General features: G+C 43.0%; 1 protein-coding gene across 1 annotated transcript in view; it reads left to right on the top strand.

The window, feature by feature from the left end:
• Nucleotides 1-25,488, top strand: part of PIP4P2 (phosphatidylinositol-4,5-bisphosphate 4-phosphatase 2) — a 98,874-nt gene extending 73,386 nt beyond the window's left edge. The window contains exons 5-7 of the mRNA XM_069731594.1: nt 1,517-1,569; nt 4,747-4,837; nt 21,021-25,488. Coding sequence (XP_069587695.1) covers nt 1,517-1,569; nt 4,747-4,837; nt 21,021-21,164 — 288 coding nt within the window. The 3' untranslated portion in view covers nt 21,165-25,488. The remainder of the gene's footprint in view (nt 1-1,516; nt 1,570-4,746; nt 4,838-21,020) is intronic.
• Nucleotides 25,489-26,209: the final 721 nt, after the last annotated feature.

Raw genomic sequence — 26,209 nt, 5'->3', positions numbered from 1 at the left:
TAAAGCCTGTGCCTGCTGCTAAAAAGAAATGACTATTCACTGAACTTGCAGTGAACATTCATTTCTCTTACAGTGCACAAACCGTGTCAGGCAGCAGTCACCGGGCTATCACTGGTGCCCGCTCATTAAGGTAATAATCGGGTATTCTAGAATATGCATGTCCACGTAATATATTGCACAGCCCACATAGTATATAGCAATGTGGGCATCATATCCCTGTTAAAAAAGGAATTAAAATAAAATATAGTTATATACTCACCTTCCGTGGATCCAGGAAGCGTTTACCGACGCTCCTCGTGCGCTCCGGTGACCGGTCCATGCATTGCGGTCTCGTGAGATGATGTAGCGGTCTCGCGAGACTGCTACGTCATCATCTCGCGAGATCGCAATGCATGGACCGGTCACCGGAGCGTCACGAGGAGCGGGAAAGGCGCCGGAAGATGAGTGTATGATGATTTATTTTTTTTATTATTTTTAACATTAGATCTTTTTACTATTGATGCTGCATAGGCAGCATCAATAGTAAAAAAAAAAGTTGGTCACATAGGGTTAATAGCAGCGTTAATGGAGTGCGTTACACCGTGGCATAACGCGGTCCATTAGCACTGCCATTAACCCTGTGTGAGCGCTGACTGGAGGGGAGTATGGAGCGGCCACTGACTGTGGGGAGGAAGGAGCGGCCATGTTGCCGCCGGACTGCGCCCGTCGCTGATTGGTCGTGGCAATGGTCATGGGCGTTTTGCCTTTTGCCACGAACAATCAGCGACTTGGGTTTCCATGACAGATGGAGGCCGCGACCAATAAATATCCGTGACAGACAGAAAGACGGAAATGACCCTTAGACATTTATACAGAGTGTGTGTGTGTGTATAATATATATATATATATATATATATATATATATATATATATATATATATATATATATATATATATATATATATATAATTTATTTATTTAGCATTACAAAACCAAGCTCGTCTAAAGACAGAAAACAAACCCTCATAGTCGTATTATTGAGAAAAATTGTAGAAGATTTATACAAATTTTAAAAAAAATGGCCACAGGAGTGAAGGAAGGGGTTGGCCGGGTATTTGGAGATGGACAACCTCTCGTATATAGTGTAGGTACTTTCTGTCTATAGTGTTTGGCTCGTATTCCTCCTGGATGATTAGAGATAGCCCTCGTGTCACATGGTCATGTTCTCTTCCCAAAATACTGTAAACTCCAGAAGGAGTCAGGTTCCAGCAGAGGCCGGTGCGGTATTATTACGCCGAGCTGTTAGGAGAAGTTGGCACTTTTGTAGATCATTTCCCGTCTGTCTGTCTTTTGTCAACCAGTCATTGACCCACTTTCTCCAAAGCATGGGAACTTTCCTGTCTGAGGGGCATGCTTGTGGTGGGCAGACCTCATTTACTGTTCATTTGACCATGGGACAGAAGATTCTTTCTGTCTGTGATATTCAGATGACGCTGAGATGAAAAATAAATAAACTCAGTCTTTTCTCAATTTACAGTGGATGGAGCTGAGGTTCAACACTTTGGCAAAGTGCCCGCACTGCAAGAGAATGTGAGTATGATGGAGCAGCGTGTCTGGTGTGCTGCGGGGAGGAATCCGGCACAAGGGGGCACTGTCACTAACGGCCGTGTTCATGCGGTCACAATGCAGTCATATGAGCGGTTTCTTCTTTGCATGGAGCCAATAGTCACACTGTTTGGCTTTTCGTTTTTTCTTCCTAATCTTCTTATGAATATGGGTCAAAATGTAAGAAATTTAGATAATCCAAACCGACGCAGAAAAATGAGTGAGTGAATGAATGAAGCAAGACTGCTTTTGCTATTGTGCAGCTGAGATTAAAACCTTTACTCATAGTAAATCGGTGAGTTGTCCTCCACTTTAAGGTTATACTTTGGAGGTTGGCAATTTTCTGAAAAATACTGTAGCTTTCCGTACATCTTACAAGGTGGGATATAATATATATTTATATAGCACATCACAGCTTGGTAGGCATGGGGGTTGTATGGCAGAAGACCTGTCAGAATGCCCATGCTAACCTTGTCAAGAGGTTGAATTGGCCTCTAAAGTCCTCAGATGTAAATTTGCTCAAGCTCCTATTTGAGGAAAATAAAATGCAAGGTCACTCCTTACAGGACCTAAAAAGAATCTTTCACCAAGATGAGTTCTCCCTTCATGCCGCTCTCATTTTCATTTTTGCAGTTCTGTGTTTTAGTCGTCTTCTTCCCAGAGGCATTTGCATGACACCATTGGTTTTGCCATATCGTGTACTGGAAAACTGGAAAAAAAACTTCCAAGTGCAGTGAAATTACAAAAAAGTGCAATTCCACAATTTTTTTTTTACTTTGTTCACCAAATGCTAAAACTGACCTGCCATTATGATTCTCCAGGTCATTATGAGTTCTTAGACACCAAAGATGTCTAGGTTGTTTTTTATTGAAGTGGCGAAAAATCCAAGGTTTGTTTTTAATTTAAAAAAAAAAAAAAAGCGTCATTTTCCAAGACCCGTAGCATCTCCATTTGTTTGGCATCTGGGGCTAAGTGACAGCTTATTTTTTTGTATGCCTAGGTAACGTTTTTATTTATACCATTTTTTGACCTCCCATTATTGCATTTTAATGCATTTTTGCGGCGACCAAAAAACCTAATTCTGGCATTTTTACTTTTTTATCGCTATGCCATTTACCAATCAGATTAATTCTTTTTATATCTTGATAGATCGGGTGATTCTGAAAATGTTTTTTTTTTGTTTGTTTGTTTTATTTTGAATGGGGCAAATGGAGAGGGTGTTTTGAACTTTTATATTTTAATTTTTTAATAATTTAAAAAACATTTTGTTTTATTTTACACTTGCTTTAATAGTCTCTATGGGAGACTAGAAGCTGCGATCATCCAATCACTTGTGCTACACACAGCAGAGCTACAGCCCTGCTCTATGTAGCAGTAATGCTCACTTGCTAAGAGTGCCGACCACTGGGCGGTGCTCATAGCAGTACGGCAATGACAACCACAGAGGTCTGCTGTGGATCCCGGGTTGTCATCCCCACCATATTTTGGTCCACAGAGTCATGTGAGGTCTTGTTTTTTTGCGGGACGAGTTGACGTTTTTATTGGTAACATTTTCTGACACGTGACATTTTTTGATCGCTTTTTATTCCGATTTTTGTGAGGCAGAATGACCAAAAACCAGGTATTCATGAATTTCTTTTGGGGGAGGCGTTTATACCGTGAGACGTAGTGACTGATAGTCTCCTCTCCTGATCTACATGTCTCACACTGGTAATGCTCTGTGTCATTTATAATAATCCCTGGAGGCAGATTCTCGGGGAGATCTATGTCCGGCCCATAGATCTTAACAGCTCATTTCCAGATTAAGAAAAACATGTATTCCTGTGGAATAAAACATCAGGTCACAGATGTAAAGATATTATTTTATTCAGCTTCCTATGACCCACATACCCATATAGACGGCATAGCAGTGTTGATCCTACCAATAGATTCCCTTTTAATACTGTTCAGCCATTTCTTTATCATAAATAATGTGGCTGCCATTTTATAGTTTGTAATATACAGCAGGGTAGAAAAGGTACTATATAAAAATTAACTTTTAATATTAGTATTTAAAATCCTAAAAGATAAGAGCAACTAACACACAAAATACTATTTTGTGTGTTAGTTGCTCTTATCTTTTAGGATTTTAAATACTAATATTAAAAGTTAATTTTTATATAGTACCTTTTCTACCCTGCTGTATATTATTAGTTTTTTTTTTTTTTTTTTTTTGGGATTGGTAGAATTTTTTGGATTAATCATTTTATAGTTTGCCCAAATACAAGGTCTTTGCCCATAATGGGGTCTTCTGAGCTGAGAAGTGTGCAGTCCTCTACATCAAGGGTGTCAAACTGCATTCCTCGAGGGCTGCAAACAGGTCATGTTTTCAGGATTTCCTTGTACTGCACAGGTGATAATTTAATCACCTACACAAATAATGAGTTGGTGATTAAATTATCCCCTGTGCAGTACAAGGAAATCCTGAAAACATGACCTGTTTGCAGCCCTCGAGGAATGCAGTTTGACACCCCTGCTCTACATGACTGCAGACTGCCGTATCTTGACCATGTGCACAGTCGCGATTCACCTGTGTTCCCCATGTGAGGTGGCGGTCACGTGACTGCATGTATGAGATTTCCATATTTTTGGTCATGTGCCGACAAGATTCTGCCGATCTCTCAAACATTGATAAAAGCAGAGGAGAGACAAGTCAGCACGTGACCGCATCTATCATGCATGCAGTCACGTGGCCACCAGCTCGCACAGGAGAGGCGTAACAGCACGCACACGGTCAACATTCTGCAATCACACGGAGACTGTAGACTTTCATCACCCCTTCTAACATGCAACTCCAGATGTCTGCCTCTTTGACCCGTCTAACTCTGCTGAGATGTTACTTCTGCTTAGCTCTCTAGTATGCGGAGGTCTGACATCGAGGAAATGGCTGGTGGGTCCTGTTGGAAACGCCGACTAATGGAGCATGTCTGTACAGCGCTGCGGCGTATGTTGGTGCTAGTTATTCCCGCTCATCTGATATCACGTCACGCATAGCGGATGCATTTACACCGTGCATGTTTTATGCTCCTCTTTTGGTCCTGTTGGGAATATGATAGATTGGTGAGATGATTGCATCTTGAGAACTTAATGGATTTACTGTGTATAATTGTTTTTGTATTGTAGATCATCTGTAGGAAGCGCGTTACCCCGCAGACGCTGCTGTGCGTACATTACTATGGGAATGATCTGCATTTTTATAGGAGTTGGCTTAACCGTAAGTCATGTAAATATAAGTTACTGTATGACAGGATGGAAAGCTGATTTGATGGGAATTTTGATCATTCAGAAACCTTTACTTTACCAATAAGTGATACCCCCAACAGTTACTCCGACCCATCAACGAGTTGTGAGGTAAATCATTTCTTTGCCCATTTTTAATCAAGTACGGAAATGTTTTACCTCACAGAAAGCAGCAGCTGTGATCCTCTGCCGTCCTGTCTGTGTACTCTTTTGCTTCCTCCCCTGCCCATGAGCTGTGATATGATCAGACCATGTTCCAACGCAGTACACAGCAGGGGCACATTTATAAGACTATCTCGGCACAGTAACATTTTTTTTTTTTTTTTTAACACATCCAATTGTGGAAATCATGTGCAGACATACCGCCGGTTCAACCTGTGCGGCTGCACAGGGGCTCGAAGGCTCCAGGGGGCCCTGCAGGCAGGGCCGGCGTTGGGGGCAGGCAGCTGCCTAGGTCCTCGCTCCCCCAGGGGCCCCCAGCTAGCGGCACATCACGAAGCTGCTATGGGACCCCTGTGAGGCAAGGGGCCTGCCTGCCGCCAGCGCCGACTCCCCCGCCGCATTGAACTATACCGGCATCTGCCGGTACAGTTCAAAGCAAAGATGGAGGAGAGAGCGTCACCTGACGCTCCCTCTCCCATCACTCCCCGCTCTGCCTCTGACAGACACTGCCGCCACTCGCTGTGTGCCGACAGGAGCAGGAAGTGGATGCAGCGCAGGCACAAGGTGAGGAGTAACATAGTAACATAGTTAGTAAGGCCGAAAAAAGACATTTGTCCATCCAGTTCAGCCTATATTCCATCATAATAAATCCCCAGATCTACGTCCTTCTACAGAACCTAATAATTGTATGATACAATATTGTTCTGCTCCAGGAAGACATCCAGGCCTCTCTTGAACCCCTCGACTGAGTTTGCCATCACCACCTCCTCAGGCAAGCAATTCCAGATTCTCACTGCCCTAACAGTAAAGAATCCTCTTCTATGTTGGTGGAAAAATCTTCTCTCCTCCAGACGCAAAGAATGCCCCCTTGTGCCCGTCACCTTCCTTGGTATAAACAGATCCTCAGCGAGATATTTGTATTGTCCCCTTATATACTTATACATGGTTATTAGATCGCCCCTCAGTCGTCTTTTTTCTAGACTAAATAATCCTAATTTCGCTAATCTATCTGGGTATTGTAGTTCTCCCATCCCCTTTATTAATTTTGTTGCCCTCCTTTGTACTCTCTCTATTTCCATTATATCCTTCCTGAGCATCGGTGCCCAAAACTGGACACAGTACTCCATGTGCGGTCTAACTAGGGATTTGTACAGAGGCAGTATAATGCTCTCATCATGTGTATCCAGACCTCTTTTAATGCACCCCATGATCCTGTTTGCCTTGGCAGCTGCTGCCTGGCACTGGCTGCTCCAGGTAAGTTTATCATTAACTAGGATCCCCAAGTCCTTCTCCCTGTCAGATTTACCCAGTGGTTTCCCATTCAGTGTGTAATGGTGACATTGATTCCTTCTTCCCATGTGTATAACCTTACATTTATCATTGTTAAACCTCATCTGCCACCTTTCAGCCCAAGTTTCCAACTTATCCAGATCCATCTGTAGCAGAATACTATCTTCTCTTGTATTAACTGCTTTACATAGTTTTGTATCATCTGCAAATATCGATATTTTACTGTGTAAACCTTCTACCAGATCATTAATGAATATGTTGAAGAGAACAGGTCCCAATACTGACCCCTGCGGTACCCCACTGGTCACAGCGACCCAGTTAGAGACTATACCATTTATAACCACCCTCTGCTTTCTATCACTAAGCCAGTTACTAACCCATTTACACACAATTTCCCCCAGACCAAGCATTCTCATTTTGTGTACCAACCTCTTGTGCGGCACGGTATCAAACGCTTTGGAAAAATCGAGATATACCACGTCCAATGACTCACCGTGGTCCAGCCTATAGCTTACCTCTTCATAAAAACTGATTAGATTGGTTTGACAGGAGCGATTTCTCATAAACCCATGCTGATATGGAGTTAAACAGTTATTCTCATTGAGATAATCCAGAATAACATCCCTCAGAAACCCTTCAAATATTTTACCAACAATAGAGGTTAGACTTACTGGCCTATAATTTCCAGGTTCACTTTTAGAGCCCTTTTTGAATATTGGCACCACATTTGCTATGCGCCAATCCTGCGGAACAGACCCTGTCGCTATAGAGTCCCTAAAAATAAGAAATAATGGTTTATCTATTACATTACTTAGTTCTCTTAGTACTCGTGGGTGTATGCCATCCGGACCCGGAGATTTATCTATTTTAATCTTATTTAGCCGGTTTCGCACCTCTTCTTGGGTTAGATTGGTGACCCTTAATATAGGGTTTTCATTGTTTCTTGGGATTTCACCTAGCATTTCATTTTCCACCGTGAATACCGTGGAGAAGAAGGTGTTTAATATGTTTAGCTTTTTCCTCGTCATCTACAACCATTCTTTCCTCACTATTTTTTAAGGGGCCTACATTTTCAGTTTTTATTCTTTTACTATTGATATAGTTGAAGAACAGTTTGGGATTAGTTTTACTCTCCTTAGCAATGTGCTTCTCTGTTTCCTTTTTGGCAGCTTTAATTAGTTTTTTAGATAAAGTCTTTTTCTCCCTATAGTTTTTTAGAGCTTCAATGGTGCCATCCTGCTTTAGTAGTGCAAATGCTTTCTTTTTACTGTTAATTGCCTGTCTTACTTCTTTGTTTAGCCACATTGGGTTTTTCCTATTTCTAGTCCTTTTATTCCCACAAGGTATAAACCGCTTACACTGCCTATTTAGGATGTTCTTAAACATTTCCCATTTATTATCTGTATTCTTATTTCTGAGGATATTGTCCCAGTCTACCAAATTAAGGGCATCTCTAAGCTGGTCAAACTTTGCCTTCCTAAAATTCAGTGTTTTTGTGACTCCCTGACAAGTGCCCCTAGTGAAAGACAGGTGAAACTGTACAATATTGTGGTCGCTATTTCCTAGATGCCCGACCACCTGCAGATTTGTTATTCTGTCAGGTCTATTAGATAGTATTAGGTCTAAAAGTGCTGCTCCTCTGGTTGGATTCTGCACCAATTGTGAAAGATATTTTTTCTTGGTTATTAGCAGAAACCTGTTGCCTTTATGGGTTTCACAGGTTTCTGTTTCCCAGTTAATATCCGGGTAGTTAAAGTCCCCCATAACCAGGACCTCATTATGGGTTGCAGCTTCATCTATCTGCTTTAGAAGTAGACTTTCCATGCTTTCTGTTATATTTGGGGGTTTGTAACAGACCCCAATGAGAATTTTGTTACCATTTTTCCCTCCATGAATTTCAACCCATATGCACTCGACATCCTCATTCCCTTCGCTAATATCCTCCCTTAAAGTGGACTTTAGACAAGACTTTACATAGAGACAAACCCCTCCTCCTCTCCGATTTTTACGATCCTTTCTAAACAGACTGTAACCCTGTAAGTTAACTGCCCAGTCATAGCTTTCATCTAACCATGTCTCGGTTATTCCCACTATGTCAAAGTTACCTGTAGATATTTCTGCTTCTAGTTCTTCCATCTTGTTTGTCAGGCTTCTGGCGTTTGCGAGCATGCAGTTTAGAGGATTTTGTTTTGTTCCAATCTCCTCACTGTGGATTGTTTTAGAAATGTTCTTACCTCCCTTCTGAGTATGTTTTCCTGGGTCGTCTTTGTTCGAGTCTAATGTTTTTCTTCCCGTCCCCTCTTCTTCTAGTTTAACGCCCTCCTGATGAGTGTAGCGAGTCTTCTGGCGAATGTGTGTTTCCCAGGTTTGTTGAGGTGTAGTCCGTCTCTGGCGAGGAGTCCATCATACCAGTAATTCACACCGTGGTCCAGGAATCCAAATCCTTGTTGTCTGCACCATCGTCTTAGCCAGTTGTTTGCATCAAGGATCCTGTTCCATCTCCTGGTGCCATGCCCGTCTACTGGAAGGATAGAAGAAAAAACTACCTGTGCATCCAGTTCCTTTACTTTCTTCCCCAACTCTTCAAAGTCCTTGCAGATTGTCGGTAGGTCCTTCCTTGCCGTGTCATTGGTGCCAACATGTATCAGAAGAAATGGGTGGACGTCCTTGGAGCTGAAGAGCTTTGGTATCCTATCGGTCACATCCTTGATCATCGCACCTGGAAGGCAGCATACTTCTCTTGCAGTTATGTCCGGTCTGCAGATGGCTGCTTCGGTGCCTCTCAGTAGTGAGTCTCCCACCACCACCACTCTTCGTTGCTTCTTGGCTGTACTTTTTGCTATCACTTGTTGCTGTGTGCCCTTTTCTTTTTTGCTTGCTGGTATTGCTTCATTCTTAGGTGTGCCATCTTCATCCTCTACAAAGATTTGATATCGGTTCTTCAGTTGTGTGGTTGGTGATTTCTCCATGGTCTTCTTGCTTCTTTTGGTCACATGCTTCCACTCATCTGCTTTTGGAGGTTCTCTGACACTTTTTTCACCTTCTGTGACCAGTAGAGATGCTTCTGTTCTGTCTAGAAAGTCTTCATTCTCTTTGATGAGTTTCAAAGTTGCTATTCTTTCTTCCAAACCCCGCACCTTTTCTTCTAAAAGGGCCACTAGTCTACACTACTGACAGGTGAAATTTGATTCTTCTTCTGGTCGGTCTGTGAACATGTAGCACATGCTGCAGCTCACCATGTAGGTTGTCACATCTGCCATGTTGCTCCTAGATCCTGCTGACTTGCTGTGTGTTTTCCTTCTTGTGTAATCTACTCAGCCAAGCTCTCTTGCAATAATGTCCTACAGGCAAAAATTTGGTGATGCTTTCGAAGCAGCTGGTCCCGGCTGTACCCAACGATCTTCTAGCTTAGGGAGACTTCGCTTCTCCCAGAGTAGTGATTTGTGTTTTTGTTTTTTTTAACTCTATAACAGGGAGTACTAAACTGTGGGGCCATTCTGGGGGGGGGGGAGCTGCGCTGTATGCCTTGAGGCTGTGTGCTGTATTCCATGATGCTGTGTGCTGTATTCCATGAGGCTGTGTGCTGTATGCCATGATGCTGTGTGCTGTATGCCATGAGGCTGTGTGCTGTATGCCATGAGGCTGTGTGCTGTATGCCATGAGGCTGTGTGCTGTATGCCATGAGGCTGTGTGCTGTATGCCATGAGGCTGTGTGCTGTATGCCATGAGGCTGTGTGCTGTATGCCATGAGGCTGTGTGCTGTATGCCATGAGGCTGTGTGCTGTATGCCATGAGGCTGTGTGCTGTATGCCATGAGGCTGTGTGCTGTATGCCATGAGGCTGTGTGCTGTATGCCATGATGCTGTGTGCAGTATACCATGAGGCTGTGTGCTGTATGCCATGGGGGGTACATTATACGTTATATTCTATGGGAGAGGCTGTGTTATATACTATGGGGGGTGCATTATATTCTTTGGGGAAGGCTGTGTTATATACTATGGGGGTTGCATTATATTCTATGGGGAGGTGGGCTGTACTATATTTATATTTTATGACGGGTGATTGCATCATACTTTGAGGGGGCTACATTATACTATATGAGGGGGGCTGCATTATATTCTATGGGGTTACATCATACTCTGTGGGGTGGTGGCTGCATTATACTACATGTGGCCTGCATTATACTGTATCAAGGACTAAAGGGCACATTATATTATATGGAGGACTATGCAGTGTGCATTTTACAATATGGAGGACTGTGGTGCACATTATAATATATTGAGGACTATGGGGTGTATTATACTAAACAAGTAAAATGCTGCATATTCGAGTGATTGGATTGGTTATGCCGGAACAGAAATCATTGTTCTCAGCAGCACATCACCGGTGTAGATGTGCTGCTGGTAACATGATACTGTATGGTGATCTGTTAGTGATCTATTAGTGATTCTTTTGTCCCCATCATTCTTTCTTAGACGGTGTAGAGAGGTCGGGAAACAAGCGTTGAACGATTTCAATATTGTTGATCACACCTTTAGTGGCCTGAAATCAGCGCATGTAAATACAACCAAAATGCTTCTGTGTGATCTGCAATATGTGAGGATTTGAGGCCCCACTTTAAACTTTGCCTAGGGCCCCACTTTGCCTAAAACCGGCCCTGCCTGCAGGGTGGCTAATAATGAGGGCAATCGGGCCAGTTTATCTGGCTCTGGCGGGCACCTGGCCAGATTGCCATCATGGGATTGCAGCTCTGCTGCCTACAAGAGAAAAAGGCAGTGGAGTGGAGCTGCAGGGAATGGATCCATCGTGCTTCCTGCCACAGCAAGGAATGACATCATCATTTAGCAGGAATTACATCATCATTTAGCAGGAATGACCTCATCATTTAGCGCCGCGGCTGTGTGAGACAGTAAGCTGCCAGCGATGGTGCAGCTTCAGGATACCGTGCGAGCAGAGGTGAGGTGTGTGTATGTGTGCAGAGAGGTGAATGGTGCTGTGTGTAGGTGGAGGAGAGGGCAATGATGGGGGTGACGGGGCCGAAGGCAATGATTGGGTTGATGGAGAGGGCAATGATAGGGGTGGTGGAGCAGGAGAAATGATGGTGGCAGTGGAAAGGACAATGATGGGGGTGGTGGGGAGGAGGCAATGATGGAGGTGGTGGAATGGGCAATGATATGGGGTGGGGGAGAGGGCAATAATGGGATGCGGGGGATTTATAATGGGTTTAAGAACAGGGGGAGGTGGAGGAAGACATTATTATCGATTATTATGTCTAACACAGTCCCTTAGTATAAAGTGTGCTCACTTATGTATAGCCAACATAGTAAGAAAGGATTGCAAATGCACTCACCGACTGCAGTTCAAAGTGTTTATTCCAACAACAAGTGAAACATCTTCACGGCACGGGGGAAAGGAAATTAGCCAGGGAGAGTGCGGCAGACGAGACGACGGCCGTTTCGCGCTGCACAAGAGCGCTTCTACGGGTCCATAGCCAGACGGGAAGTGACACCAGGTTAAGTAAGTAACTGAATACAAGCTCCACCTGTGTCATCAACCCGCCGGGCAAAGAAAGAAAGTGCACAGTGTGTTAAAACTAATTAAAAACAAACGCATATAACTGACACTGAACAGATGTTACATAGATATATACGTACAGTCCTACAAACGAAATCTAACAATGAATACTTCATATCTAGTTGCTGAGAGATTGCTGAAAGATTGCTTAACATAAATCACTAAATCCATAAAAGAGACAGGTATAAACAAATATATTTCCATATTGATTGTGACTAAGAATATGTAGACGTACCGAGAATACAATTCTATATCGGTCCTAGATATTCACACCTAAATCTAAATCATCACCTCGCTGCAAGACACGAAACAAATCCATGATAATATACAAGAGCTACAGAAAAACCGACATATCGACTCTGTCGTTTAGGCCGGCCGGGCCGGTGGCTTTCGTCTTTAATATCCATGTAGCTTCCTGTCTCAATAATATCTTATGGAGATCGCCGCCCTGTACCGGTAATGTTATTTTTTCTACCCCCGCGAATGTCAGAACTTCTGGGTTACCGTTGTGACTTTCTTTGATATGATCGATTAGTCTCGGTACACCCTTGCCTGAGGTGACTGATTTAAAGTGTTCCCTAAAACGCATATACAATCTACGAATGGTCTTACCGATATAAAAACGCCCACAAGGACAAAAAACGACATAGACTACAAACTCCGTCTTACAAGAGATGAATTGTCGGACCTGATGTATCACAGGTCCAATATGTAATGTTTGGCCCAATAGATGAAATCTACAGTACTGGCAATGACCACACCGATGGTTACCTATTGGAACAGACCGCTCCAGCCAATTTGATCTATCCCTAGTAATCCGATTCCGTACAAGTACGTCTCTAATCCGTGTCCCCCGTCTATTAGAGACCAAGGGGCCTCCTTTGCTCCTCCCAGTAAGCTCTCTATCTCTCTCCAAAACATGCCAATGTTTGCGGAGGGTGGCTTTAATCTCGCTATCCAAAGGACTGTATTGAAAGCAGAAGGAAAAGCGTTGTGACGCTGTGTCTGGTAATTTCTTTTTCTGACCGCAATGCACGGTTTCTACCCGTTCTAACGTAGATTTTAATAATTTTTCCGGATAACCTCTATCCCGAAGTCTACTGCAAAGTTCCTCTGACTGTTGCGCAAAGCCCTCCTGGGTATTGTTCACACGTCGTGTTCTAAGTAACTGGCTATGCGGTAAAGATTTTTTTGTATGATGAGGGTGAAAACTGTTATAGTGTAGAATGGAATTAACCGAAGAAGGTTTTCGAAAGATGGAAGTACACACCTTCCCTTCCACCACTTCTAACCATACATCCAGAAACTCCAACGTACAACCCCCAAATTTATGTGTAAAAGACATCCCCATCACATTGCTGGTATTAAGATATTCCACAAAAGAATGAAATTCTGTCTCAGTGCCGTCCCATATCAAGAACAGGTCATCCACATATCTCAATAATAGCTTGATATGTTTCAAAAAAACGTTGTTAGTAGAGTAAATATAATCCTCCTCAAAGACAGCCATGTACAAATTAGCAAAAGTACATGCAGCCGGGGTCCCCATGGCAGTCCCCGTGGTCTGCCTATACCAGACATCCAAAAAGGTGAAGGCATTATGGGTTAGGATGAAATCTAAGCCTCCACATACAAATTCAATGTATGCCTGACTCTTATCTGTGGTATCCAGAATCCGTCTCACGGTTTCCACACCCAACACTTGGGGTATATTAGTGTATAAGCTGACCACGTCAATGGACACCATGGAGAACCCCGGCTGCCAAACAAAATCCTGAACATGTCTGAGAAAGGAATCCGTGTCCTTGATATAGGACGGCACATTAATGAGCAAAGGACGCAACAACCAATCAATGTATTGTGAAAGGGGTTCAGTAAGGGAGCCGACCCCTGACACAATAGGTCTCCCAGGGGGAGCAGTGTTAGATTTGTGAATCTTCGGTAAGTAATACCAATGAGGTCTCATGGGGAAATTGGGGAGCAATTTTTCGGCTTTCCTCTGCGGGATGACACCATTCTCTACTGCCCTCCTAAGGAAGGAGCAAAGCTCTCTTTTAAACCTCTGGGTAGGATCACCTTGCAATTTGGCATAAACGGAGGTATCAGATAATTGCCTATTGGCTTCGGCTATATATGACTCCCTCGGCAACAAGACCGTCTTTCCGCCTTTGTCTGCGGGACGTATAATAACATCAGTCCAATTGGCCATTTCTTTTAAAGCCTTACTTTCATTGATGCTCAAATTAGGAATGGCCTTGTTGTATACCAAGGCTTCTACATCCTTAAGGACCAAAGTTTCAAATAGATCGATCATGTTGCCGGGGGAGACTGGGGGTATATATGTAGAGGGAACTCCTCCCAAAAAAGGTTTATACCCATCAGAATTGGTGATCTCTTCACCAAGTCTCTCATCAGAAATGCTAAGCAGACATTTAGCATCTTCTTGTAAATCTGCTAACGCTCCCCCCTGTGCACTAGCCATAAAGCCCAAAGGTCCTATATTACAAGGACGTTCTCCTTCCAATACTGCCGATTCTACAGAATTGCAACGAAAATGTCTATACAAGTGCATTTTTCTTGTAGCCTTAAATAAGTCCACCTGGAAAGAAACAAAGTCAAATTCATCAGGGACACAGTAGTTCAGACCCCTGGCCAAAACAGACAATTGGGAGGAGTCTAAACTGCGTTGTGTCAAATTGACAACGTAGTCCTCAGGAGAAGTATTTAGAACCGTTCCTGTCTCCAAGAAACGAACTTCCTTTTGCGCTGCCATGTAGCGCCGGCACTTGTGCTGGCCCCTCCGTGTTTTTCTCCTAAAGGGATAGGGGTAGTGTGTTGAGAATCCAAGTGCACCTCTTCTGATGAACCTGCATTGGTAATAGGGCCTTCGCTGAGACTGGAATCCGATTCCGTTGTCAAGTAATCTCTCCCATATTGCTGGTTAGATCTTTTTTTCTGCTGGAAGCGACGTTTCCTTTGTCTGAATCTATTGCCTTGTGAATACATGGGCTGGTTATCTTTAGATATTTTATTCCAAGAGAAAATATTACCGGAATCATAGTCGCCCTTGTCGCGTAAAAATTTGTCTCTTTTACGTTGTTTTGTCTCTACTTGTATCAGAATCAGTTTGGAATCTAATTTTTTATTGAAAGCCAACCACTGGCTATCTGACAATCTACCCTGCAGCTCCGATTGAGCCTTCAGGATTTCTGCATTAAGTAACTCGTAGCTCTGTATATTGGATTTTAAGACCAATTCCAATAAGTCCTGGGAGCATTTCAACATGATTTTCTCCCATTCACTTTTAAAAGCCATATCATTATTATTATGCGCAATATCCTTCCATACTCGTAGACCTCTCGGCACTCTTTTATTATCCACATAGGACTGTAACGAATTATTCGTCCAAAAAAGTCTCACTTCCCTTTCGGAAAGATTAGTCAGTTTATGCTCTAAAGACCTGGTGCTTAACATCTGCACTTCATCAGTCTGCTCGCACTCTTTAAAATAATTAATGGCATCCTCCCGGCCGGCTTGTAAACTGCCACGAACAGGTGCTGACTCAGGCTGCATGACTTGGTGGAGCTGATCGCAATCACACCAAGATCCAGAGCCACGAGAATCTCAAAGGGAGTGTGCGTGCTAAAAAAGTCTTAGTCAAAAGAAATACAAAAGAAAACCAGAGCAGCACAACGTCCCACACACAGAGAAACTTACAATAGGCTCATTTGTTTTGATCTAGCAGTCTGGGAAAGAGGGGGAGGTGCTATTTGCATGAAAAAAGTCTGTGTAAATCCAACATAGTAAGAAAGGATTGCAAATGCACTCACCGACTGCAGTTCAAAGTGTTTATTCCAACAACAAGTGAAACATCTTCACGGCACGGGGGAAAGGAAATTAGCCAGGGAGAGTGCGGCAGACGAGACGACGGCCGTTTCGCGCTGCACAAGAGCGCTTCTACGGGTCCATAGCCAGACGGGAAGTGACACCAGGTTAAGTAAGTAACTGAATACAAGCTCCACCTGTGTCATCAACCCGCCGGGCAAAGAAAGAAAGTGCACAGTGTGTTAAAACTAATTAAAAACAAACGCATATATCTAGGACCGATATAGAATTGTATTCTCGGTACGTCTACATATTCTTAGTCACAATCAATATGGAAATATATTTGTTTATACCTGTCTCTTTTATGGATTTAGTGATTTATGTTAAGCAATCTTTCAGCAATCTCTCAGCAACTAGATATGAAGTATTCATTGTTAGATTTCGTTTGTAGGACTGTACGTATATATCTATGTAACATCTGTTCAGTGTCAGTTATATGCGTTTGTTTTTAATTAGTTTTAACACACTGTGCACTTTCTTTCTTTGCCCGGCGGGTTGATGACACAGGTGGAGCTTGTATTCAGTTACTTACTTAACCTGGTGTCACTTCCCGTCTGGCTATGGACCCGTAGAAGCGCTCTTGTGCAGCGCGAAACGGCCGTCGTCTCGTCTGCCGCACTCTCCCTGGCTAATTTCCTTTCCCCCGTGCCGTGAAGATGTTTCACTTGTTGTTGGAATAAACACTTTGAACTGCAGTCGGTGAGTGCATTTGCAATCCTTTCTTACTATGTTGGATTTACACAGACTTTTTTCATGCAAATAGCACCTCCCCCTCTTTCCCAGACTGCTAGATCAAAACAAATGAGCCTATTGTAAGTTTCTCTGTGTGTGGGACGTTGTGCTGCTCTGGTTTTCTTTTGTATTTCTTTTGACTAAGACTTTTTTAGCACGCACACTCCCTTTGAGATTCTCGTGGCTCTGGATCTTGGTGTGATTGCGATCAGCTCCACCAAGTCATGCAGCCTGAGTCAGCACCTGTTCGTGGCAGTTTACAAGCCGGCCGGGAGGATGCCATTAATTATTTTAAAGAGTGCGAGCAGACTGATGAAGTGCAGATGTTAAGCACCAGGTCTTTAGAGCATAAACTGACTAATCTTTCCGAAAGGGAAGTGAGACTTTTTTGGACGAATAATTCGTTACAGTCCTATGTGGATAATAAAAGAGTGCCGAGAGGTCTACGAGTATGGAAGGATATTGCGCATAATAATAATGATATGGCTTTTAAAAGTGAATGGGAGAAAATCATGTTGAAATGCTCCCAGGACTTATTGGAATTGGTCTTAAAATCCAATATACAGAGCTACGAGTTACTTAATGCAGAAATCCTGAAGGCTCAATCGGAGCTGCAGGGTAGATTGTCAGATAGCCAGTGGTTGGCTTTCAATAAAAAATTAGATTCCAAACTGATTCTGATACAAGTAGAGACAAAACAACGTAAAAGAGACAAATTTTTACGCGACAAGGGCGACTATGATTCCGGTAATATTTTCTCTTGGAATAAAATATCTAAAGATAACCAGCCCATGTATTCACAAGGCAATAGATTCAGACAAAGGAAACGTCGCTTCCAGCAGAAAAAAAGATCTAACCAGCAATATGGGAGAGATTACTTGACAACGGAATCGGATTCCAGTCTCAGCGAAGGCCCTATTACCAATGCAGGTTCATCAGAAGAGGTGCACTTGGATTCTCAACACACTACCCCTATCCCTTTAGGAGAAAAACACGGAGGGGCCAGCACAAGTGCCGGCGCTACATGGCAGCGCAAAAGGAAGTTCGTTTCTTGGAGACAGGAACGGTTCTAAATACTTCTCCTGAGGACTACGTTGTCAATTTGACACAACGCAGTTTAGACTCCTCCCAATTGTCTGTTTTGGCCAGGGGTCTGAACTACTGTGTCCCTGATGAATTTGACTTTGTTTCTTTCCAGGTGGACTTATTTAAGGCTACAAGAAAAATGCACTTGTATAGACATTTTCGTTGCAATTCTGTAGAATCGGCAGTATTGGAAGGAGAACGTCCTTGTAATATAGGACCTTTGGGCTTTATGGCTAGTGCACAGGGGGGAGCGTTAGCAGATTTACAAGAAGATGCTAAATGTCTGCTTAGCATTTCTGATGAGAGACTTGGTGAAGAGATCACCAATTCTGATGGGTATAAACCTTTTTTGGGAGGAGTTCCCTCTACATATATACCCCCAGTCTCCCCCGGCAACATGATCGATCTATTTGAAACTTTGGTCCTTAAGGATGTAGAAGCCTTGGTATACAACAAGGCCATTCCTAATTTGAGCATCAATGAAAGTAAGGCTTTAAAAGAAATGGCCAATTGGACTGATGTTATTATACGTCCCGCAGACAAAGGCGGAAAGACGGTCTTGTTGCCGAGGGAGTCATATATAGCCGAAGCCAATAGGCAATTATCTGATACCTCCGTTTATGCCAAATTGCAAGGTGATCCTACCCAGAGGTTTAAAAGAGAGCTTTGCTCCTTCCTTAGGAGGGCAGTAGAGAATGGTGTCATCCCGCAGAGGAAAGCCGAAAAATTGCTCCCCAATTTCCCCATGAGACCTCATTGGTATTACTTACCGAAGATTCACAAATCTAACACTGCTCCCCCTGGGAGACCTATTGTGTCAGGGGTCGGCTCCCTTACTGAACCCCTTTCACAATACATTGATTGGTTGTTGCGTCCTTTGCTCATTAATGTGCCGTCCTATATCAAGGACACGGATTCCTTTCTCAGACATGTTCAGGATTTTGTTTGGCAGCCGGGGTTCTCCATGGTGTCCATTGACGTGGTCAGCTTATACACTAATATACCCCAAGTGTTGGGTGTGGAAACCGTGAGACGGATTCTGGATACCACAGATAAGAGTCAGGCATACATTGAATTTGTATGTGGAGGCTTAGATTTCATCCTAACCCATAATGCCTTCACCTTTTTGGATGTCTGGTATAGGCAGACCACGGGGACTGCCATGGGGACCCCGGCTGCATGTACTTTTGCTAATTTGTACATGGCTGTCTTTGAGGAGGATTATATTTACTCTACTAACAACGTTTTTTTGAAACATATCAAGCTATTATTGAGATATGTGGATGACCTGTTCTTGATATGGGACGGCACTGAGACAGAATTTCATTCTTTTGTGGAATATCTTAATACCAGCAATGTGATGGGGATGTCTTTTACACATAAATTTGGGGGTTGTACGTTGGAGTTTCTGGATGTATGGTTAGAAGTGGTGGAAGGGAAGGTGTGTACTTCCATCTTTCGAAAACCTTCTTCGGTTAATTCCATTCTACACTATAACAGTTTTCACCCTCATCATACAAAAAAATCTTTACCGCATAGCCAGTTACTTAGAACACGACGTGTGAACAATACCCAGGAGGGCTTTGCGCAACAGTCAGAGGAACTTTGCAGTAGACTTCGGGATAGAGGTTATCCGGAAAAATTATTAAAATCTACGTTAGAACGGGTAGAAACCGTGCATTGCGGTCAGAAAAAGAAATTACCAGACACAGCGTCACAACGCTTTTCCTTCTGCTTTCAATACAGTCCTTTGGATAGCGAGATTAAAGCCACCCTCCGCAAACATTGGCATGTTTTGGAGAGAGATAGAGAGCTTACTGGGAGGAGCAAAGGAGGCCCCTTGGTCTCTAATAGACGGGGGACACGGATTAGAGACGTACTTGTACGGAATCGGATTACTAGGGATAGATCAAATTGGCTGGAGCGGTCTGTTCCAATAGGTAACCATCGGTGTGGTCATTGCCAGTACTGTAGATTTCATCTATTGGGCCAAACATTACATATTGGACCTGTGATACATCAGGTCCGACAATTCATCTCTTGTAAGACGGAGTTTGTAGTCTATGTCGTTTTTTGTCCTTGTGGGCGTTTTTATATCGGTAAGACCATTCGTAGATTGTATATGCGTTTTAGGGAACACTTTAAATCAGTCACCTCAGGCAAGGGTGTACCGAGACTAATCGATCATATCAAAGAAAGTCACAACGGTAACCCAGAAGTTCTGACATTCGCGGGGGTAGAAAAAATAACATTACCGGTACAGGGCGGCGATCTCCATAAGATATTATTGAGACAGGAAGCTACATGGATATTAAAGACGAAAGCCACCGGCCCGGCCGGCCTAAACGACAGAGTCGATATGTCGGTTTTTCTGTAGCTCTTGTATATTATCATGGATTTGTTTCGTGTCTTGCAGCGAGGTGATGATTTAGATTTAGGTGTGAATATCTAGGACCGATATAGAATTGTATTCTCGGTACGTCTACATATTCTTAGTCACAATCAATATGGAAATATATTTGTTTATACCTGTCTCTTTTATGGATTTAGTGATTTATGTTAAGCAATCTTTCAGCAATCTCTCAGCAACTAGATATGAAGTATTCATTGTTAGATTTCGTTTGTAGGACTGTACGTATATATCTATGTAACATCTGTTCAGTGTCAGTTATATGCGTTTGTTTTTAATTAGTTTTAACACACTGTGCACTTTCTTTCTTTGCCCGGCGGGTTGATGACACAGGTGGAGCTTGTATTCAGTTACTTACTTAACCTGGTGTCACTTCCCGTCTGGCTATGGACCCGTAGAAGCGCTCTTGTGCAGCGCGAAACGGCCGTCGTCTCGTCTGCCGCACTCTCCCTGGCTAATTTCCTTTCCCCCGTGCCGTGAAGATGTTTCACTTGTTGTTGGAATAAACACTTTGAACTGCAGTCGGTGAGTGCATTTGCAATCCTTTCTTACTATGTTGGATTTACACAGACTTTTTTCATGCAAATAGCACCTCCCCCTCTTTCCCAGACTGCTAGATCAAAACAAATGAGCCTATTGTAAGTTTCTCTGTGTGTGGGACTTTGTGCTGCTCTGGTTTTCTTTTGTATTTCTTTTCACTTATGTATAGCACAGTCCCTTAGCTTTGTCTCCTTAAAAGGAGGGGGGCCCAGGCACATTTCCTGCACAGGGGCCCCAAGCTGTCTGTGTTCGCCCCTGGTGGAAATTATTATTCAAAGATCTATTGATTAAAATTTACTTTGTTTACGTTTTGTGGGGAAACTCCTATAACGACATATCTTACAGGCTTGTTGACTCCAATGACGACCTGCAGAAATGTACATACATAATGCAATGTATTTTTGTATTTTTAAAGCTGCTCGACATTTTATTTCTTACCTGTAACGGTTACATGACTACGTTTTTTGTGTTTTTTCAGGTTGGCACACAAGATTTCGCCAGACGCTTCCACGCGACATACGTCTCCTGGGCGGTGGCCTACCTCTTAGGCTTAGTTTGTCTAGTCCGGGCGTGCTACTGGGGAGCCATAAGAGTCAGCTATCCAGAGCACACCTTTGCATAGAATTGTCCACTGTCCATCGTTTCATGTGATTTTCATCAAAATGATTCTGGGTATTATCTTAATTTTAACCACTACATTGCTGGATTTACCTCAGAACAGAACCCCGGGAGTCTTCTGCCTGGAATAGGGAATGTCCTCCCTCGTGTGTGGGTGTTTTCATGATATCTGACTTTTACACCCGGGGCCGTGCCCTCGGCTACAGTCCACCACAGCTTATTATCCAGGTGCTGGTGGCATGGGTGGCCATAGATCAGACGGACATGATAGGGGTCATCATCCCATTATTCTCATCCCATGAAAACCTTTTGGCTGTTGATTTGCAGGTTGGTGTACGCGGGCGCCTGAAGGCTGGAGCTTACGAACCTGCGTTTCTTCAACGTTGTGTAACATCTAGGCCAATGTAAAGGCTTACTATCCATAGTCATGATGTCTTCTGACAGGAGGTAGTTGTACATGAGCTGAATACCATTGCACTACATAATATGCAACTTAGTTTCGTCCGCGCTGCTAGAATTTGAAGCTTTGAATATCTCGCCCGTGTCCATGTTCCTGCATCCGCCATTGTTCTGTGCTTTCAGCGTGTCAGATATTAAGCCGATGTTTTCCCTTTTATTTTCTGTCTTTGCCATGGGTATTATACGGCCAAACATGAATAATACTGTTTCTACCTGTCTCCACTACCGCTGTAAATCTCTGGTTAAGGCGCCATGACCTATATTTACAGCCCAGAGTGGCGATGGCTTCCACAATGATCAGTGATCCCTGTGGCATCTTCAGCAGTGAACATAACTGTAGATTAACTATTAAATGTGTTTTGAGGCCTTACTGTATTTTTTATTATAGGGTTATTTCCAAAATAATAAGTTAATTAAATTACTGATCGCTGCAGGTCCAAACGCTGGGTTCTTTCCTGCAATACCAAGATCGGTGCCCCATCCTCAATGGAGCGGATATGTCCATGCTTGGCCTCCATTGTTTATGGGACTGATCGAGAAGACGGAGCACAGTGCAGCATCGAGCATGCGCAGCTTCACTTCATTCATTGTCTACAGGACTAACGGAGAAAGCTGAGTGCAATATTGTATTCTACAGCATTGGATACATTTAAAGGTATATTCACACAGCAGATTTTGTTATAGCCTTTATTCATCTGAAAGGGGTTGTATCACGCACATGGATTTCTGCAAACCCCATACAGATGGCTAGGAAAGTCACAGAAATATCTACAACTAACCTTTAGCGTTTGTGGACGAATGCCTCTGCGTGTATCTGCCAACAGTGTGGACCGAGCCCAATGCTGGTTTTAGAGTCAGGGTGAAGGCCCCTAACCCTACTAATACCCAATTGATAATTTATTTGTATATTTCTAGGAACATCACAATGTAGTTATATATAGATTTTTTTTTTTTTTTACCAAAATAGACCTGTCAGAGAGGTCCTTGGTGACCCATCTTGTACATGTCACTGAGATACATGGCATACTGCATATTGGTGAACCGCGATCTATCTTGAGATGCTGAGAATAAGGTCGGTTTTACTATTCTTCCATTGGGCAGGGAGGTCTCTTAACCTGTGCAAATGTGAAGTATTCAGCTCAGGTCTGGAGAACTGGCTCTAGGGCCAGGTCGTGTGATCTGCATAAAATCGGGCTAAGGAGACATGACCTTTTGATTAAAGGGAATCTGTCATGAGATTCATGCTGTCCAAACCACAGGCAGCATGAAGCAGACACTGGCTGTTATTGCAGACTTGTATGTTTCACTCTTTAAAGCTGCAGCGTTCCATAGAAAACATAGTCTGAAAACCGGGCGGGGGCTCTGCGTCGTGGATGACTAGTCCAAGAAGCCGGTCCTCGGCAGCTTCTCCTTGCCTCACTCCCCATGACTGACAGGTCTTTCCCTATGTGTGTGTATATAAGAAAAGACGTGTAGAGTGTAGAGAAGTGGGCTGGGGAGAATCCGCCAGGGACCAGACTCTTAGACTAATCATCTTAGATGCATTGTCCTCAGCTGACTTCTCATAGTATGTCTTCTCCGCACTGTTTCAGCATCAAACATACACGGGTGCAATAATGCTCGTAAACCAACAGCAAAAGAAGCGGAGCACAAAAAAACCTACTTCCTTTATGGCTTAGTCAACTAATAAACTATCATCTACAAATTGAAAACGGACCCATCACAAACTGCATATATTAAATAGATCTTACACCCGGTGTCCTTACTTTGAAAATCCATGTTAAAATGGCTGTATAATCCTGATGTTAAGATGAGCATTTTAACAGAGGATTATACCAACATTCTCACACAATTATCAAAGTAAGTACACCTGTCTCAGTAGATCTCGTAGCTCTTTTTGATAATGTATGCTGTATTTAATGTTGAATTTGAGGACCATCTCATTTGAAGGCTCCTAGTTTGGTTAGATTACATATAAAATAAAGTCGGCCGCCTCTCCTGAGTTTCCTTCTGAGCATCTGTGTGTGGGGTACCATGAGGATCTGCATTCTGAATTCCTTCTGTATTCAGAGGAGATGAGCTGCCATCACAGCTGCTGGACTGTGGCCTTCTGCGTTTTCAACAAGGATAGAGGAGAATTGCTGAGCTGAGTTGAACGTTCCTGTATATTGGAGGAGTTAGGAGAGCAAGCAGATGGCTACCCAAGAGTGTATGGGCACATTTAGCTATCTGGTGCTTTGGTACGGCCATTCCTCACTGCTTAAAGCAACCTGTCGGATCAGACGCTAATGATATAACCTACAGATCTGGGGTTAATAACATAATGAAGGTGCCCAGATGCTGAACTGAAAGTGCAGCACTAAGGAGAATATTTACTTTTTCTCCTTTAAGCCGCCGGCTTTCAGTCATGCAGGCGTCTCCGGAGCAATTAATCACCACTCACAGCAGTGAAAGCGCTGTGACCACACCCCGTCACTGACTGACAGCCGACTCTGTACTGATGGACTCACTACTTGTGTTCTTACAGCATCCTCGGCAGTCATCCTAATTGCTCTCGCCACATCTGCATGACTGAAAGCTGGTGCCTCCTGGGAGAAATAAAGTTCACTTTCTCCCCGATGCCGCGCTTTCAGTACAGCAGCTGGGCACTTTAATAACAATTTTAACAGATTTACCCTATATCTGTAGGTGGATAGTGTTATTGGACCTGACAGGCTTCTTTAATCTGCCCTCGGTTGGTATTCTTATAAGTAGTTAGGTGACGGAGATCACTTTTTGGTATTTTCAGGAATAATTCCCCCCTGCAGTATTTCCTATTACTCATGCATATCGCCCCTGTTTTATCTGAGCCACTTTTTTTCCCATTACAAAGACTTTGCACTTTTTTGGCTCTTGCTGTCCTCAGCCATTAAGCAGCCGCACGGAAAAAAATGTAAACTAAGTGCACACTAATAAAGTAATAGCCAGTTTACCCATCATCCATCCCCTGTATGTGTATTAGTAAGTGTACTTCTCTGGATATTGCTATTTCAGGTTCCATTTTGCAATGTGTGGGAGGGCTGTAGTATTTGCGCTTTCCATTCATTGATCTCCAGCAGGATTATAGGACGTTTGTACCAGTCGTAGGATGGTTCTTTTCTTGCGTGGTACCACTTTACTCAAGGATCTTAATTTTGTTTTTTTGTTTTCTACAAAAATGAGAAGCCATTGTTTTCAGTGTATAGAATGTTCCAATTCCAGTTTGTATGATTTCCTAACCACAGTTGGTGGATGTCTTTTATCTGATTTTTGTTATGTGGTGGCACATGGCATCCTGATGGACGGGGTGGGGTTTTACAGTCCGCGCGTTGTCTGGATGCGGTGGAGGTGGATACTTTGTGCCTAATGGCTCGGTGTTCATGAGCCTGGATGTCTCCATTATACATGGGCAATGGTTAGGCTTTAGATATGTTTGGCCTAAAGAATTGAACCTTGTCCAATATTAATAATGCCTGTGACGTCTTCTTGAACTCTAAAAAATCCATATGTAACATCACGAATAGCTTAATGTATATTGTACATTGCATCTAGGTGGCGTCGCCTTGTTCAAGAACCGTAAAGCTATGGCTGAGACCCTACACATGACTTATACACTACGTGTCGCTGTCTCCGTGTTCATTATTTCTTATTCTGAATTTAGACAAATTGTAACCATCTTAGCAAAATAAAGAAATTTAGGCAACGTGGCTATTTTATCCAGACGCCAGAGCACAATATTCTGTATTTCCTAAGTTCTGTTACCTGTTTGTATGATGGATATTACTATTAGCTTCTTTAGGAATCTCTTGTATCTTTTAAATAATACTAATAAAGATTATTATACAAATTGAGTTAAATATAATTTTATTGTCCATTCCCCTCCCCCAAAAAAAGAAAAATCACCTGTGAGACTGGCAATACCAATATGGCACTATTGCAACTCCTACAGAAGCTGGAACGCTGGGTTTCTGGCTGGTAAATCCGCTAAGTGACCAGGTGAATGGAGAACTCATCGGTTTTAGGCACTAAGGATTTTAGGAGATTTGCGGACACGGGCGCATGAATTCACCCAGCTACATTCACTAATTATAAGGCTTCGCTAAAGGGAATCCTCAGTCGACTGATGCTGTCCGAACCATAGGTGGCATGAATCGGAGGCTGGCTGCATAGTTTAAAGAGTAGTCATTGTTTTAATCTTGTTTTCATAATGCAACACATGAAAATAAGAAACCTTGTAATATACAGGTGCTTCTCACAAAATTAGAATATCATCAAAAAGTTAATTTATTTCAGTTCTTCAATACAAAATGTGAAACTCATATGTTATATAGTCATTACAAACAGTAACATAGTAACATAGTTAGTAAGGCCGAAAAAAGACATTTGTCCATCCAGTTCAGCCTATATTCCATCATAATAAATCCCCAGATCTACGTCCTTCTACAGAACCTAATAATTGTATGATACAATATTGTTCTGCTCCAGGAAGACATCCAGGCCTCTCTTGAACCCCTCGACTGAGTTTGCCATCACCACCTCCTCAGGCAAGCAATTCCAGATTCTCACTGCCCT

Source organism: Ranitomeya imitator, chromosome 6 (assembly GCF_032444005.1).
Source record: "Ranitomeya imitator isolate aRanImi1 chromosome 6, aRanImi1.pri, whole genome shotgun sequence".
Classification (NCBI taxonomy): domain Eukaryota; kingdom Metazoa; phylum Chordata; class Amphibia; order Anura; family Dendrobatidae; genus Ranitomeya; species Ranitomeya imitator.
The sequence above is the reverse complement of the archived record's forward strand: the minus strand, read 5'-3'. Positions and strand labels throughout refer to the sequence as shown.